At 37.8% G+C, this 17952-nt stretch overlaps 1 protein-coding gene across 1 annotated transcript in view; it reads left to right on the forward strand.

Annotated features, from left to right (window-relative positions):
- Positions 1-2540: 2540 nt before the first annotated feature.
- LOC150081600 (proto-oncogene tyrosine-protein kinase receptor Ret-like) overlaps positions 2541-17952 on the forward strand; it is a 91203-nt gene continuing 75791 nt past the window's right edge. Inside the window, exons 1-6 of the mRNA XM_090380256.1 lie at positions 2541-2564; positions 2690-2797; positions 2945-3044; positions 7796-8044; positions 8176-8451; positions 13854-14095. Coding sequence (XP_090236382.1) covers positions 2541-2564; positions 2690-2797; positions 2945-3044; positions 7796-8044; positions 8176-8451; positions 13854-14095 — 999 coding nt within the window. The remainder of the gene's footprint in view (positions 2565-2689; positions 2798-2944; positions 3045-7795; positions 8045-8175; positions 8452-13853; positions 14096-17952) is intronic.

Here is a 17952-nt window from a genome sequence, read left to right on the forward strand (position 1 = left end):
GGAAAACTACACAGAGATTTTTCCCTCCATCTATATGGGTTAAATTCAAACTGGAGAACAAATGGGACTGAAAGTTTTCATCGACGGTCAGGCTCCAAATGCTCCATTCCGCATCCTAAGATTATTTTAATACAATCGGCTTCCGAAGAAAAATGCATTATGCAAAAATCCAACAAAGTATTCTTGCATAACGTTGACTAGGGACAGGAGCTCAGGCAGGAATTTAGTTTGCGCCACGAAGAATTTATTTTCACTGATCCTTCGATAACACTTCCCAGGCCTGAAAAATGTGTGCTGTTTTTGGTTGTTTCGAAACTAAGATGGTTTGGGTGATGATTATTTCCGCATCTGACAAGGAATGGCGCTGTTTGTGGTGACTGTAAGATAACGTATGCTGTATATAGTTTATATTTTGTGGTTTTATTTGATGCCGTGTGTGTGTAAAGTGGATATTGGTTTCATTTTTTACTATTTTACTTTCCCGAGTTATCAAAAGCTAAGACAGCTGCTCACTGTCTAGTTTTTTTCTGGCAGTCATTTAACATTTTGATATTCCAGGTTTGCTTTGAATCTTTTGTATTCACATTTTAATTAAGATTTTTTCACATCTCTTTAATGATTCTGGAATTACCAGTTTGGCCTTTAAAAGAGCTTTAAACTGACAATTCTAATTTATATAGCCTTTTTTAGGCGCGCTGGCTTTACCTGGCCGTCCGTCCGCATGTAACAACTCGACTACCAGTGGACAGATTTTTATGAAATTTCATATAGAAAGATTTGTCAAACCATCCCAAATTTTATTAAAATTGAATGAAAAGAAATCTGGAAATTATAATTATATATTTTTTTTTCTTTACGATTTTTATGGAAAAAAAGAAATTCACAGATTAAATGTAGTTTTAATGCCGTATTGTTAGTTTTAGACATTGCGTGTACTGTTGTGTAAGACTCATGAACGTAGTGTTGCTTGAAAAGATACGGAGGAGAGTAAAAGCAATCATACAACTGAAATTAAAATGAACGGCTAAGTTTAGTGAACATAAAGCTAGAACGTAGAATTTTATTAATTGTCTTATTAAGTTATAATATTAGTAATTAATTGATAAGAAGATAACTATTTACTTTTCACTTCAGTTAGTCACAGAAAAAGAAAAAAAAAAAAATAGAATGCGCCTGTAATGTAACGTACTGCGTACATTACCTAACTTGTAAAGGAAATATGTTATCGGATGTTTAGATATAACTTTTTTTAAGAAAAGGCAAGGTTCAATCAATATCGCATTTTCAGCGTGTTGCTTTGGACCCTGGAAATCTTTAACGTCAATCATAGCTTTACCTGTGAAATTGTAATGAAGTCTTAAATCCGTCCTGAAATTTTCTAGGACGGATTTAAGACTCCGGTTACGATTTCACAGACAACCGTCCCCCCCCCCCCCTATAAAAGTCGTCATAAATGAAAGTGTTTTGCATTAATCGACAAGAAAAATGCGGATTTATACCAAATTTGCAGCGTATATTCTGTTGTCCTCCTGGGATGGTTCTAAGTTCAGTTCCAATTTCATGGCATTCTGCCCCATTTTCCCCCTACAAAAATATTACTATAAATTTGGAACAGGAGCTCTGATCCATTTCAAAAGTTTAATGCCTGCTTTACAATATTTTAGGAATCTTTGTAACAAATTTTCGATGGGTTATTTATTTATTTGTTATAAATCATGAATTATTACTATTTACTAACGCCCCTGAAAATGTAACGCACTTCTTACATTAACTAACTTGTTTATTATTCTTAATAGTAGTGATTTGTGTATTTTACTGAACATTTCTAAGACTGGTAGAACAGTAACTGTCTCTTGCCTTCACGGGAAGCACAGTTGATATAATCAGTCTTCCCCACGTCGTGTTAAAAAGACCTGAGTTCAAATACAGTCGATGAACTGAGGAATTATTATAGGCTTTTTTTTTTCCGCAACGTGGCCTAGTTAGTCGGTGCCAGCGAGGATATTATGGATATCAAACTCAGGTTTTTCGTCAGGCAGATCGATCACAGAACGCACGCAATTTGCAGAAATAATGTACGGCGTAATATGGTCTAATTCGCTGTGCGCCTAAAACTATACAATAACAACATTCAATTTAGAAAGTTCTTGTTGTAGGTGCCAGGAGCATCAGCAACCAAGGCCATAGTGCTCCGTGGTCGATTTTCTGTTTGCTAGACGAAAAAGCCATGCTACTCTCGCCTGAGGCTGACTAACTCAGCCACGTTGTGAAAAAGGCCATTAAAAATTCCTCGCGTCATCGACGGGACTCGAACTCGGGTCTTTTCCATCCGGTGGAGGAGGACGGCGATTCACCCACTGTGCTAACCACGAGGGCTGGAAGAGTTCTGAATTAGGATCAGTCGATAGTTGGTTAAATAGGCTTTTTGAAGAGCGGATCAGTTAGGAGGTCATAGGAAGAGGCTTTAGAACCCACGAAATTTACACAAACAAATATATCTATGTTCGGTTACAAGAACGTTTTGTGACGGTGATATTGCAATGACAGCTGTCACTAAAGAAGTGGTAAGAAAATACCACGGAGCATTCGACTCCATTATGTACATATTTCCAATTCGCAAATAAACATAATTTATACCAACTACGCTGGTATAAATTATTTTTATTTGTGTGCTTTATTATCTTCAAAGAACACAGTTGCCTATGCACCATATTGCTCAAGGAATACCTTAGATTATCCAAATTATACTCGTTTAAAAGTTAAAGACAAACGTCCGTCGATTAAATTTCAAATACTGGTAAATACTTCCTTCCTGTATTTTTGAGGACGATAAAATGAATTTTAATCCATTCTATTATTCATATTTTTAGAGATGGAGAACAGAAAATGGTCAATCGCGATGCGTATAAATAAAAAGATAATATGATTTTCTTAATTTTTACAGATTTCTCACCCACAGGGCACGGAGTTAATGGTGAGGATTACAGAGAATCGATACAAAATTCTAATTAAAATATATACAAAATTTAGATTGACAAAACAGAGTAAAGAGCAATTTACAGGTTTCATTTTTAATGTAGCTATCTACTGTGCTTTTATAACATAATTAAAATAATTCTCAAACAGTGTATTTTACTTAAGAAAACTGTAATAGCTTGCTCTCGAGACCTTGTGCATTTTTAAAGTAGTTCATATGGTGGCAAAAGTTGTATAACTGAGAGAATAAATATTTTCTCTGTTCGGTTTGCCTGTTTTTCTGGACGAAAAATCTTGCTATTCTCTCGTGAGACGGACTGAAAAAGGCCCATAAATGTTCCTTGCGTCATTGATTTAAATATATATATATATACATATATAATTAAATGTTTTGTGCAGTTCAAATTATTTGAGTTATAACCTATAACACAAGCCATAGCTAAACTAAATTGTATTCATATACGAGTACTAGAATTTCTGTACTAAGTATTAAAAACTACAAGAAGAAACCTCATACCTTTTATGTAGGACCGGAATTCTCTCAACCCACACAGTCGAAGAATTATATGATTATACTAATAAATTAAATTATACCAATGTTTAATTAAAAACTACATTAGAATTAAGATACGTATTAAACGATTGTCATGTATTCAATTCTCATCCCCAACATAACGTATCAAGAAAAGCCAGGGGAAGCCGACAGCCATAAATACCCCCAAAAACACAACCAATTTCGCATGAGAACTGAAAACAATTGTTGAATTAATCGTTTTGTCGAATTAATCGTTAAGAAACGTAAGATAAATGTACATCGAAATAAAATATCTAAAACCATAAAATTGCAATACTGTTAGACATACAGTATTGTGCAAAAAGTCTTAGTCACCTTCTAAAACTTGAAAGATATGACATGAGAAATGTTAGGTCATTAAAAATGATAATTCTGTTTTGTTTATGTTTAAATTAACGTAAAATAATAGGCGAATAAGCACAGTATGTTGCCTCTGTGGTTACCGAGTATGAAGGAAAGTGATCTGATAGTCTATTATAGGTAAAATATTGAAAACAGTTGATGATCAATATAATTCATGCCGTAAAATATAATAATGTGCGCATTTCTCTTTTTTGACAGGAATATCTAAAAAAACAAATCACAAGTCATGGGTAAAGTAACAGTGGCTACAAGGTATAAGATAGATATTTTTCACCAGCAAGGAAATTCTCAGAATGAAATTTCTCATCAAATAGGAGTTTTCAGATATGCCAAACAATATATTTTGAAGAAATACAAAGAAGGTGGCAAGATGAAAGATAAAATTTGGAGTGAGAGACCAAAACAAAAACTGGCCAGAAGTGATGAACAATAACAATATCTTAGGATAACATCTCTTAGAGATAGAAGAAAGTCAAATACACTTCTTGCTGCAGAACTTGCTCAAGCGTCAGGCACCCAAGTTCACCCATCTACTGTAAGAAGAGCACTCAACAGACATGGCCATAGTGGTAAAGCTGCAGTCAGGAAACCACGTTTATGGAAAAGAAATAATACCAAAAGGTTTAAATATGCAAAGCAGTACAGGCTTGGGGAACCGAACAGTGGAATAAAGTCTTATGGAGTGACGAGTCGAAATTTGCGATTTTTGGAACAAAACGAAGGCGGTATATTAGAAGGAAAAAAGGAGAACAATTGAAAGAGCAATGCCTACTGCAAACCAACAGTAAACATGGAGGTGTGGATCTGTCCTAGTTTGGGGCTGCATCCTTGCAAGTGGAGTTGGTGATTTGGTTAGAATCCATGACTGCGGGAAAATACAAACAAATATTGATTCACCATTACACAGTCTATTTGGGATTAACCTCGACAGCCAAAATCAGCAGATAAACTGTAGAATGTTCTGCTTGGTGCATGGAACAATATTACACATGAATATTTACAAAAACTTCAAGACAGTATCCCTAACAGAATATCAGCAGTTTTGCAAGCAAAAGGTGGACATACGAAATATTAAAGATAGCGTTCATATTTGTTTTGTTGCGATTTAACTTTGAACCACAATAAATGTTTTGTTTATTTCAGCCGATTTTATTGCTTTATACTACATAATTCTTTTCCCAAAGAGGATTTCATGCCTGCCTAAGACCTACTTAAGACTTTTGCACAGTACTGTTTATAGAGAACGCTTATGGTATATGCGATGTACAGCTAGCTCACGAAATATAGGATTTAACAATCGCGAAGATATATTTGAATACAATAAAGTGCTGCTGCTGCTCATATGTCTGCTATAAACGAAGGTGGAAAAACCTTCTGGCCATATGTATTATATGTAGCGTTTTGTTAATATGATATTTAATGATACCCCGTTATGCTTTAGTTTACTGATTAACTTTATACATTCGCTGTTAATGTAATCATGCCTGGTACATATATTTAGAATTCTTAAGCACTGCGTTATTATATTTCCATGTATGTTTTTAGACATGTTAGGCTGATAGTATTAAAAATAAAGGCTTCTCGTTTATCGTATATTTTAGTTTCCACGTGTTCCGGTTCAACAGAGATGAGAATATCCAGGTATGTGGTTGTTGGGGTTAGTTGCGAGTGGTGGGTATACCTTGGTAGCGATATTATCGAATCCTGGTTGATTGCTGGTAAGCAGGGTCATCTACATACCGGTACATTATAATGCTGTTTCTAATCTTTTCATAGAGGTGTAGGTTCAGGTTAGCGATAACATTGGAATAGCAGGCGCCCATAGCTATTCCCCTGCTCTGAATAAACATATGTTAAGTAACTCAGACCAATAAACCTTATTACACTTCAAGATATTTTGGAATTCACTATAATAATCGTCGAATACCATTTGGTGTATATACTTGTAAACAGATTATTGAAGGCATAAGTTCCGATGTGTTGGATTCCATTATTTAAGGACTTTAGTGCACCTAGGACCGGAGTATTGGTGTTAATAAATTTAAGTTTATCTATATTGTTGATAATTAATTTAAGTAAGTTTTCTAATAATTTACTGGACTTCTTAATATAGCTGTTCTTACATGATGTAATATATCTGAATACTACCGGAAGTTTGTGAAATTTAATTTATTATAGTTTTATCATTGCCTAGTACGTGTCGCTGTTACATATTTCACTTTAAGTAAATCGTGGTAAATTTTTTTTACAGATAATACTATAATTGTTTGTCGCGTTGTCCGTCGGAGTTATGTTCAATATATTAATGTAATTGCTTTAGTTTTTATTGCCCAATTTTTGAAAAAAAATTAAGTCGGTCAAAGTATATATTTATCGGTATACAGGGTGATTCACTACCAGTGCGACAAACTTGCAGGAGGTGTAGGGGGTACAAAGACGAATCGGAATCACATAGCATTGCAGGATCCGAAATGCCTTCGTCATACGGTAGAGGACGTTGAACGGGAGGTCGCGTGAACAGCGATCCCGCTGGAAGTCAGCATTTGGGAACCGTTTCTGTTGAAGAAACCAAGTAGCAAAAGTCCTCCGGAGTGGATAATCCACAGGCTCCAATGATTGGACGCGTTGCAGATGGTATGAATTCATTTGGTTTGTTGACAGCATCCTCCATACTGTGGATTGGGAAATAACCAATCGTTGGCCTATCGCTCGAGTACTCGTACTCCGATTGTCTTCTGCAAGACGTAGGACATTCTCCTCATTGTCTGGCGTCCTCGTCGTTCGCTCTCGATTCATGGGTACCTCTCGTGAAACAACCAGTCTCACGTAACCTTCTGTGCACACGTGCGAAAATCGTATGATGAGGAGCACGCCTGTGCGGGAAACGTTCCTGGTACAAGCGCAGAGCGGCGCGCCCGTTAGAGTCCGCAGCTCCATACGCGAGGTGCATGTCGGCCAGTAAACGTTTGAATACTCGTCCATCCTACTGTCTCGGGAACCGGTTCGCAAATGCTGACTTCCAGCGGGATCGCTGTTCACGCGACCTCCCGTTCAACGTCCTCTACCGCAATGCGAAGTCATTTCGGACCCTGCAATGCTATGTGATTTCGATTCGTCTTTGTGCCCCCTACACCTCCTGCAACTTTATCACCCTGTATAATGATATTAAAGATATACTAAAGTAACAATGCATATCTGCCTTTGTCTTTACCTTAAATTAAGTGGCCATATTACTCTTTATTATGTATGAGTGATACAATTTTTATAATAATTTCATTTATACGCAATGGATAATTAAAATTAGGATTTTTAAATTTTTTAGTATATATACAAGTGTGCTCGAAATCAGTATAAAGACAAATTAATAAAACTGTACAGTGTTATTAAAAAATTAGATATATTACGAATCCCATCCTATTGTGTACCTTTTGTATGCATGTTTTTAAGTCATGGCTAAAAATAATGCAAGGAAACAAACGTATGCAGCATCAGCAAAAACACACACTTGTACATCGCAATTTTTCGCGCTGAAAGCAAATTTTCTAAAATCTATGGAGGAATTAATTATTTATAGTGTACTAAATTCAAGATATCTCTTCTTAGGATCCCCTTATATATTACAATTTTACACGTATTTATATTAAGGTTATGAGTATTCGCTTAATCAAAAACAATAAATTGATAAAGATTATTTACAATGAAATGAGTTGTAAGTGTATAAAAAAATTTATATACAAATATTTTATATATAAAATTTACAAATTTTTTTTATCAGTTAAATTAAAAGTAAAAATAAGATTGTTACTATAGATATTGAGAGTCTTAATGACAGATCTGCGAGGTCTAAACTACATCTGATTATTGTTTTTCTGTTATTTATAGGATTTGCACTGATCTTTCCCAGACAAAGCGTCAGGATTTCCTTACCAAGAGACTTTCCTCCAGGAGTTCCCTTCTATCAGGCTGTTGCTGTTGGAGATGTGGATTCTGTTAAATTAACTTATGCAATTTCTCGAGTATCCATCATCCCTAAGTTAAGAAGAGGACAGGAAACCGTAAGAAAAATGTTCGAGATTGAACCAATTTCTGGTGCTATCTCACTTATGAAGCCGTTGGATATTGCACGAATAGGTAAGCGAACCTTCCAATTAAAATTCTTAAGTATATTTTGTTATTTTATAAACAATACGTTTTTCTCATTTGTATTTATTTTAAAGGTGATGACTAACTTAATAATTTTTCCCTCAAATTTTGTATCCTAGCTGAATCTGTATCCATGATTGCAATTGACATTAACGCAACCCAAATGTCTTCCGAACAAGTTGCTGTTAGTACTATATTGATCTCCTTGGAAGAAGGTATTGCTAACGACATCTGTCTTATGTCAAATCAAGAACTGTGTTTCTCAGTAAACGACAACGCTCCTGCTTACAAGTTGCCAGAATCGCTGTCTCCTGGTGTAAGGTTTGACAGGCTCAAACCTCCTGGAAATTATATTTTATGTCCTCACCTCACTCTTCATTACCAGATTGCCAAAGGTAAGGGCCATTAATCGGATTCTCTGGTTTTCTTTTGTTATGTGTGTAGTGTCACGAAACTTTTAATTATCAAAATACTTTGCGCATTAATTATGAGTAATAGCGGAAACGTCAGGGAAGCTTCTATAAATTCCTCACTCAGAAGAGCCAACTGCCAACTACCCACTCGTTTGGCACTAATGAATATTTTCATAATAAACATTTCCGTGTTTTCTAAAAAAAGTTTAATTTTCATAATAATTCACTCACCTGTTAGCGTTAACGTGTTGACATTTCAATTCCATTAAGCCTGGTCACTGAACTCTGCATCAGTAGGCATTTTTCAGTGATCACCAGGAACTTCACACGAGGATGTACGAGGAGGCGTGACTCCAGTTTGTTTTGATTACATGAAACTTTGATAACATGTTAGCATCGGGAATAACACTGAATGAATGTCTGCTGACGTAATGGGGTCCCGTCTTTTAATTTACTTGTGGATTTATTACATATTAGAATCGTATAAAAACAATCCGTTTTATCAGTGTCGCGGGCTATTGTTCTTTTCTGATACGACAACATTTGCTATTTTTCTTATCATCTTAATCTAAAAGAAGTCATGAAAAAACTACTTAAGCAGTAAAGATTGAAACCGAAAAGAAGAAATTTCTTTGGATTAGAAAACATATATATTTTTTTATTTGGTCGCTTAAGACCTTTAACTTGGGGAAAAAAAAAAAAAAACCTGTTTTCAAAGTACTGTAGGACACTTGCTCATGGTAAATGATTTCTGTTTATAATTGTGTTAAACTTGCACTTTTCGTTATTGTGATTTAGAAACTGTTGTTATTTTTTAAATGAGATAATTAGTGTAAAAGCTAAATTAACTCTTTCACACAGTCATCTAATGTCAGATGATCACTGCGGAAATTGGTACTTCACAATGGCTAATGTTTATCTCTTGCAGTTTTATATTATAAATTTCCGTGTAGGAAAATTTAAAAGCTTAATCGTATTGTATATTAGGTTCGTCGATAATTTTGTAAAATCTGTAATTAATAAATAATCTTTATTGACAACACGGCAGGTTGCTAGGGGTTTACACATTAAATGGATATTTCACTAAAAAAATAGTACATATAGAAGTAACAAAGACAGGAAAACAAGATGAAAATAGCATATCCTGTAATGATAGGAAGGTACAACAATGAATTTGTGTACGAGAAAGGGGAGGGGGAACTTAGACCTATGGAGCTCTGTGGTAAATGCAGGTAGTCCAACTAGAGAATACGACGCGTTGTCCATCCACATCTTTGCATCTGAAGCCAGATGCAAAGCGTTGAATGGATCAGTCCACAGTTATAATGACGAGTCAGCTGGGAAGATTGAGGTGTGGAGCACATGGCGCCTATAAGCTGCGTTGGTGGAAAATAAATGGAGGTCAGCATCGAGGTCTTGGATTCTATCAAGCATTTGATTCGGTAGGAAATGGCCCGATAAGGCATGGTATGAATTTGGCGGAAGGGGTATTGTCACTTGTGATTCGCGGATGAGTCGCAGTCTTGCTACTTGTGTCACAGAGAGTATAAAAAGCAAGACTCACACGCACACAGAAATTTGAAGAATACAAGTAAGCCACCAGAGCACTCCTTCCCGTTTTAAGCAAAATATTTTAACGTCTTCTCTTATCCAGATTGGAAAAACACTATGACAGTGCAAACCTCCAGTTCGGCAGCTCATGGACTCTGTCAAAAATTCAGCCACCAAATACTTAGTAATATCAGTGGATTTCGCCGGGGCCTTTGACTTGCTCTGGTGGCCAAGTATACTACGAAGACTCAGAGAAGCTAGCGTTCCAGCAAATCTTTATAGCTGCAATACAGGACTATCTGCACAACAGAAGTGTTACAGTCAGATATGCCTATCGACAAGTCTCCAGAGGCTGCCCCAAGGGCTCTATCCTTGGCCCGTTCCTATGAAATGTGGTTATGAATGAGTTCCTGAACCTGCACCATGTTTCCATCCAAGCCTTCGCAGACGACCTGATCCTGAGAGTCACGGGAAACAACAGCCAATGAAGCCCTAACAAAGCTACAAGAATGGGCCATCCTCCATAAGCTCCATATATATCCTCTGAGAAAACAACTTCAATTCTACTCAGAGGAACCCTTCAAATAAGCAGGCCGCCGCAGATTAAAATTGCTGGTAGAACCATCAAACTGGCAACTGAGATGAAGTACCTTGGGGTAATTCTTGACCCCAAGCTCACGTTTTATCCGCACCTAGACTACTTTTATCGCAAAGTCAGGAACTACACCGCAGTGGTAGCGAGGATCAGCAGGTCTGACTGGGCCTCAATCGCCGCTCACTGCAGATGCTATACAAAGCTGTATTTATTCCCAATATAACCAGATACCTGCATTTATTCCCAATGATACCAGATACCTGCACAGTACCAGATACCTACTGTGCAGGTATCTGGTATCACTGTGCACTCATTATTCGTAACCAAAGGAAAGCTCACCTCCATTCAGCGTTATATCCTTCTCACTATTACCCGTGTCTGCTGCACGGTAAGCAACCCAGTGCTCCAAGTCCTGGCGGAAGTTCTCCCTCTGGATCTGCAGGTAATTTGCAAAGGCCTGCACTACCGGCTCTCAGAGGGACTCCCTACAAGCCCAGCAGACACCATCAAAGAAGGAAAAAAAAAGCGCCTTGCAGTCCCCCTTCTTAACACCTGGCAAAACAAATAGAACATCACCCCCAAAGGCTCCATCACTAAAAAATTCTTACCTCAAATAGCCCAGATCTACTCTTAAGCTCCAGCATGGTACAGCCCAGGATCCATAAATCACAAACTTGCTTTTATGAACATCGTGGATGACCCTAGCTGTCTTTGTGGTGAAAACGAAGACACCTATTCTATGTTTATCCGCTCTACGAGGACCTGCGAACTTTCTCATTACAAAGATAAATGCATTGCCTCAAGGAAATGAATATCTTCTGATCAATGAGAAAGACCAGTACCATGCTTTCTCTGCCTTCACCCGAAGAAGAAGATCACCGGTACAGCGTCCTGGAACTAGTGCACACTTATCGACGCTCTTTTCTCATATACTGAACATCTCCACCTCAGATTCGTTCGTCTCAACCCGACTGTGAACATCTTCACCTAGATTGTGACCACTTCTACATACATCCATTTTCTGCTTAGGTGGGAAAAATCCCACCCAACCTGAGAAGGTTGCCTTCCCTTACATCCTGTACTCCATCTTTTTTTACTTGGTCTCTTTTCAGGAAGCTCAGGAGACTAGCCAGAGAATTATGGGCAGCCTGGTTGGTTACCTCCTAGTGGTGTGTGCGGGCAACGTGGGGTCCCTCCAGGGGCTCTGCGGCCAGGACACATAACGCATGTGGCGCAGATGTGAGAAACCACTGGAGGCGCCTTTTCCCTAACATATGCACACAGAAATTCATTAAACATGAGTTATGGTAATGACTTTCTGTGTTATAGATGTGTGTGGCGGGGGTGTGATAAATTTAAGTAGAAACTTAGTTTACGGTTGGACGAGATTGCGTCTCTGGAGGAAGGGAGGGAGGGAGAGAGAGAAAAAAAAAAAAAAAAAAAAACACAAGCAAGTAGATATCCCAGAGAATAAGGGCCTTGGGATTCCGCAGTTAAGGACAGACGAGGTGCAAGGTTGTTGACAAATGCCATAGCATCTGTATGCTTACATTAATAACATTAAGTGATTCTCATGCTTTAGTCATTATTTGCGTAATTAATTTTATGCAAACAAAACGTGCCTACGTCCTCTATTCAGAGAAGGATATCGAATATTTCTGAAATTTTAGAAGTCTATACTCGCATATTAAAAATGCAAAATATGACAATAGTTCACGAGGAAGCTTCATTTAAATGCTTAACGCGAAGCTGAGAACTTTATTATGTAAAGGCGATATTTACAAGTATATGGGGTTATAGCTATTTTCGAACCCAAAATAAAACTACTAAAAAAATAAATTTTATCATATGAAGACGCTTTTGATGTTGAAGTTCTTTTATTCAAAGAATTTCAATTTCGCACCACTGGCTGATAAGCATCCCTCCACAATGGAGTGAAGATTCCACTGGGCGGGAATCTTCCCTGTCTTCGCTGTACATGAGGCATGCAGAGATTCAGTGCAACGTCAAAAAAACTTTACAGCAAGCTGCCACTCAAGTTGAGTTTTGTTTCATTGCATAAATAAACATTTATGCTACTCTTAGTACCAGTGCTGTTTAGTCCAGCACTGGCCTGAAGAAATTAGCCTGGTTAGTCGTTTGTAAGGCACATTTGTTGCTGCTCTTTAATGAACATTGGCTTCTTAATTCAACAAACATTTCAGACTCATTTCCTTCGACATTCTTATAAGTCTGCCATGCATTTCTTTAAATTGCTTTTGCTAGACATTCAGAACAAGCAAATCTGTCTTGTGCGCAGATAAGGCAAGGTGAATATTTGCTCTTGCTGATGCCTTGTTTTCCACATTAGTTATTTTTTCAGTGCAGATTTTTCCCATTTCCGCCATTTTCTTTAATTGTCACCTAATTGTTAGTGTGCACATATAATTTCAATGTTTATTTTTCTACATTCCTTCATAGTCTTAATTTTAGAGGGTTTCCTAAAAGTAATGTCAGTTTTTTATCCAATCTTCGTTACTTTCGAATATCTAAATCACCTACAACGGCAATATCACGGGGTCGCCCTTCTAAACAGAATCCTCCCTACAATGGCGCAGAACACACCGCCTTCAATCATATAAAATTAATCCTATTTCAAAAGCAGGAGTTAAAAGGACTAATGGTAAACAATATGATAAATAAAGATTACATCGGTCCATGTTTTCATAATTTAGATACATTTTAATAACTTTAATGATTCATAAAACAAAGTTCTCTTGAGTAACAGAGTTGGTAGAATTGCGTCCTCCGGGTGGAAAAGATCTGGGTTCGAGTCCCGTCGATGACGAGAGCAATTTTTATGGGCCTTTTCCACAACGTATCTGATTTAATTGGTCACAGGCGAGAGTAGCATGATTTTTTCTCCTGGAAACTCGGTTTTTCGATCATAACACACGCAATTTACAGGTATATACGGGGCAATATGGCCTTAGTCGCAGATGCTCCTAAAACCCAATAACAACAATACAATATAAGACGGGGTAAAATGAGTTAGAATACATGGAGTTGCGAAGGAGGAAAGGTTGCTCAGAACTGATCAGTGCGATTCTTCCTACTAAATAACGAACCCCGTATTCCTAATATTATTATCATTCAAAATCGCAACCAGATGTATATTCATGAACTTATTCATGAATTCATTTTTACTTACTATTAATAAAATTGCAGATTATAGAGTAATAATGTGATACATTTTTAGGAAGTGACAAAGTGTCTATTGACGCCATCAATGGAGTCCTGAGCTTAAAGAAATCTTTGGACGCCGAAAAAGAAAAAGAAGAGAGATTCACAATAGAATGTTCAGTGACTGACAGTGAAAACCATACCGCAAACTTCTTTATGCCCAGCAGACTGGTCGTTGAAGACGTGGATGACAATGCACCTTATCGCCAGCCTAATTCTCCATCTGTTTTTGATATCGACGCATCTGTTTTAAAAGTGGTAAGTAATATTAATAATCATTTTTTGCTTTATTTTAACAGCGATATTTTCTTTTTCACCTTTCAAAATCACTTAGGTGTACTACCATCGTGATTTAAAGATAATTTCCTGAGTTACTAAGGGATCATAATTAGGTAATCGATGGTCCTAATTAGCACCCTCGCAACCCAGTGGACAGAACTTCATAAGAACACAATAATTACGCGGACTGTGGCAATTTCCACTACTTTCCAAACGGCTGCCAATTGGTATTTTGATATGAACCTTTTTTTGAGAACTAACTCCAGAAGTTATAAATTAATGGATTAAACGATTTCCATAACAACCAAGTAATAATCTATATATTAATATGGAAGCCGTTTTTTTTTTTTTTGAGACGGCCATTGTGAACGGTAGGCATAACCGATCAGGCTGAAAGTGGTCTCAAATTGAAGATGTTTCTTTCTAGGTGTGCAGAAAAATGGGAAAATATAAAAATTGCGAATAGTTTTATTTTACTGAACGGGCCAGTTTTGTCTACTAATGTTACGTACCTTGCGCCAAAGAAGAAACATGCGTTTTCATGCTCCTGCAAATGCATCCAGGATCGGTCTGAAATGTGCAGTTAAGCATCCGAAAGATCTAATTGGCTTAGTGAAATGTGTGTTCATTGTCAAGCCAAAGTCGGGATTCAAAAAGCTTGATCAATGGTACGAGACTTATAGTCAATGTTATGCATCAGAATTGTTTGGATCTAGAAATAATAACAGGAGAAGCTAAAGGAAAACAGCTACTCTTACCGCGTGTAGATTTGACTCCATCAGATTCGACTTTGCCATTCTCATTTAAGAGACGACAATTTTCTATTCAGCTGGCTTTTGCGATGAATATAAATAAAAGTCAAGGGCAAACGTTTGACAGAGTCGAAATTTCGCTTACTAACCCTGTATTTGGTCACGGCCAATTGTATGTAGCAATGTCTCGGGTCAGATCATTCCAGCATGTTAAGATAAGGTTACCAGAATGGCACAAGAATATAAAAAAAAAAATGTCATTTTCAGAGAAGTATTATAGAGACTGTACTAGTTTGTACGTGTGAAATGTTACGCAACATGCACGTTCTGAATAATCGGAAAGATGGTGGGCGAAACGAAATAAAATTTATAAGTTTCCTCAGATACAAAAAATGAGAAAGGATTCGACGCGTACTGGCTTATCTGCTCACCACAAAACACCGACTACATTTCTTTAGGACAGCTAGAGAAAAACTCTGCTACCAATTGCGAAATTTTCGCAACGGGTACGGCTAGTAGTAATAATAATAAATAAGCATCGAACTATCCGAGGGGTTGCATAACTAAGTGGTGTTAAATATTCACACCCTTCTGGCACAGAGCCGTCCCGGGGTGGCTCAAGGTTTCTTGGGAAATAAACTGATTTTAATAAAAAAAATAATAATAAAATGAGAAAGTAAAAAGTTAAAAAAATAATACAAAGCATTCTTTTTTTTTAACTCGAATAATCCGATAGTTTGGAAAGCCAAAAACAAACACGAAAGAAGGCTGTTTAACGGCACAAGGGCTGGTAGGGCCAAGATGTGTCCTACCTAGAGATTGCCTGTGAGTGAAGTCAGTTCATGAAGAAAGCTATAACACATTACAATTTATGATATAATTGAAAATGTCAGTCAGATTTGCATCATTTCTTATTAAATATTTTAAGGCTCCTGTAAGTTTCTTAGAGATGGTACTTGTGCTCTCCGGGCATTGTGGTAGTAACTGCAGTCAACAAGTATGTGTTTAACTGTAAGCTGTGTATTGCAATATTCCTCCTCAATGAAGCATTGAGGAGGAATATTGCCCATTAGTAGGTACAGGTGAATGAGATGTATATGTTCGATACGTGTTGTGGTTCTTGTTTTATATGATAAAGTTTATTTACTTTTTGTGGCCGCCAGATTTGAAGCCATTCAAGTTCACTATATTATCATTCTATAATCCGTGTAAGGTTAGTTAGTTGTCGTTTTATGGCACATTGGCAACTAAGGCAATACGGCGTCAAGTCAAGATAAAGAAACACGCATTAAAAAAATATTTTTAACCCAAACAGATTATTACGACGTCAAAGCAAGAAATGAACATCAAAAATAAACGGATAAGGTTTAAAGAGTTGAACTCTGATGTAGTTGGGAGCTTTGTCTGCTGGCTCATTCCCTGGAATCCAACAGAAAGTTACTGTGTCGATTTTTGTTGCAAAATTCTGTAAGTCGGCTGAAAATTTTTGAATTAGAGGATATTTAAAAGAGGAGTTGTTTTTTAAGGCTAATGTCTCACTCAGAAAAGTCGGTATATTAGGATCTGGGGGTGTGGATAAGTTATTAGCATGTTCTAAAGCTAGTTCAGCAGTATATATACACTGAGTGATCACTGAATTATGATCACCCCTATGAAAACTGAATGCGACCGGTTGACCCACGTGAGATACAAGAGTGCGGAGTTAGTTGACCTACGTAGCATAGATAAGGTGTTAGTGGTTCAGTAAGTAGTAATATTCCTGGCGTGACGGGTAAAAGGAAGAATTTATCGGACTTTGATAAAGGACAGATTGTGGGTGCTCGACGAGCTGATGCCTCGATTTCCCAAACGGCATGAACTGGTGGGGTGTTCGAGAGCCACCGTAGTTAAAGTGTACCAGACTGGCGTCAAAATGGTGAAACAACGACCAGACGGCAAAACTGCAAAGGTCAGCGAAAGGTTGATGTTAGAGGTGAGGCGCAGCATTGTTGAAGAGTTGACTACCCAATACAACATGGGCCAACCCGGAACAATATCTGGCATGACCATGCGTCGCACGCTCGCACGTATGGGCTATACCATCAGACAACTCCTACGGCATCCTCTCCTAACCAAGATTCATCGGCGTAAAAGACTCGCCTTGTGCAAAGAGCATGCAAGTTGTGGACGTTAGAAGACTGAAAGAAAGTGTGCTGGTCGGATGAATCACGTTCTTTACTCCACACCGTGGAAGTTCGTGTACGGATTTGGCGTCAACAACATGAGGCTCTTGATCCATCGTGCATGGTTGGCGTCAACAACATGAGGCTCTTGATCCATCGTGCATGGTTTCAAAAGTGCAGGCCGGTGGAGGCGGTTGTATGGTGTGGGGCATGTTTCACCGCAGGAACTTGGACCCCTGGTGTATGCGGAACAAGGTATCAGTGGTCTTCGCTATCGTCAACTGCTTGCTGACTGTGTACACCCCGCTTTTTTCCGGAATAGCGATGGTGTCTTCCAAGATGACAATGCGCCGAGCCATCGGGCACCTGTTGTGCAGGAATGGTTTGAGGAACACAGTTCTGACTTTCAGCATATCGATTGGCCTCCGAACTCCCCCGATAACAATCCCATAGAGCACTTGTGGGACACTATGGAAGGGCATATGAGGCGTCTGGATACACCAATCACCTGCATTGCTGACCGCATTACACACCTTCCGACATCTTGTTGAATCAGTGCCACGTCGGATAGCTGCTGTACTGAGGGCAAAAGGAGGACTTACGAAGTATTAGGTAAGTGGTCATAATTAAATGATCACTCAGTGTATATACTACATTCTATTGGTAGGGAGACAGATTGATTATAATCAATGCATTAGCAGTATGATACTGCTGCTGCTGCGCCCACAACAGTATGTTTTCGAGTCGGTGTAAGTTTGGTAACAATGAGAATGATCAGTTGAATGGGCTGTATTTTCAGGTGGCTAATGAATTTCCCCTCAATATCCAAAGTAGTCGTCGCAGAGCTATTTCTATGGACCTAGGTGGATCTGGTTATTCTATTTCTTGGTGAATATTGTTGAGTTGAATGCTCCAAGTGTTC

The sequence above is a fragment of the Mastigoproctus giganteus genome, chromosome 8 (genome assembly GCF_048544385.1).
Source record: "Mastigoproctus giganteus isolate SK-2022 chromosome 8, ASM4854438v1, whole genome shotgun sequence".
In the NCBI taxonomy this organism is placed as follows: domain Eukaryota; kingdom Metazoa; phylum Arthropoda; class Arachnida; order Uropygi; family Thelyphonidae; genus Mastigoproctus; species Mastigoproctus giganteus.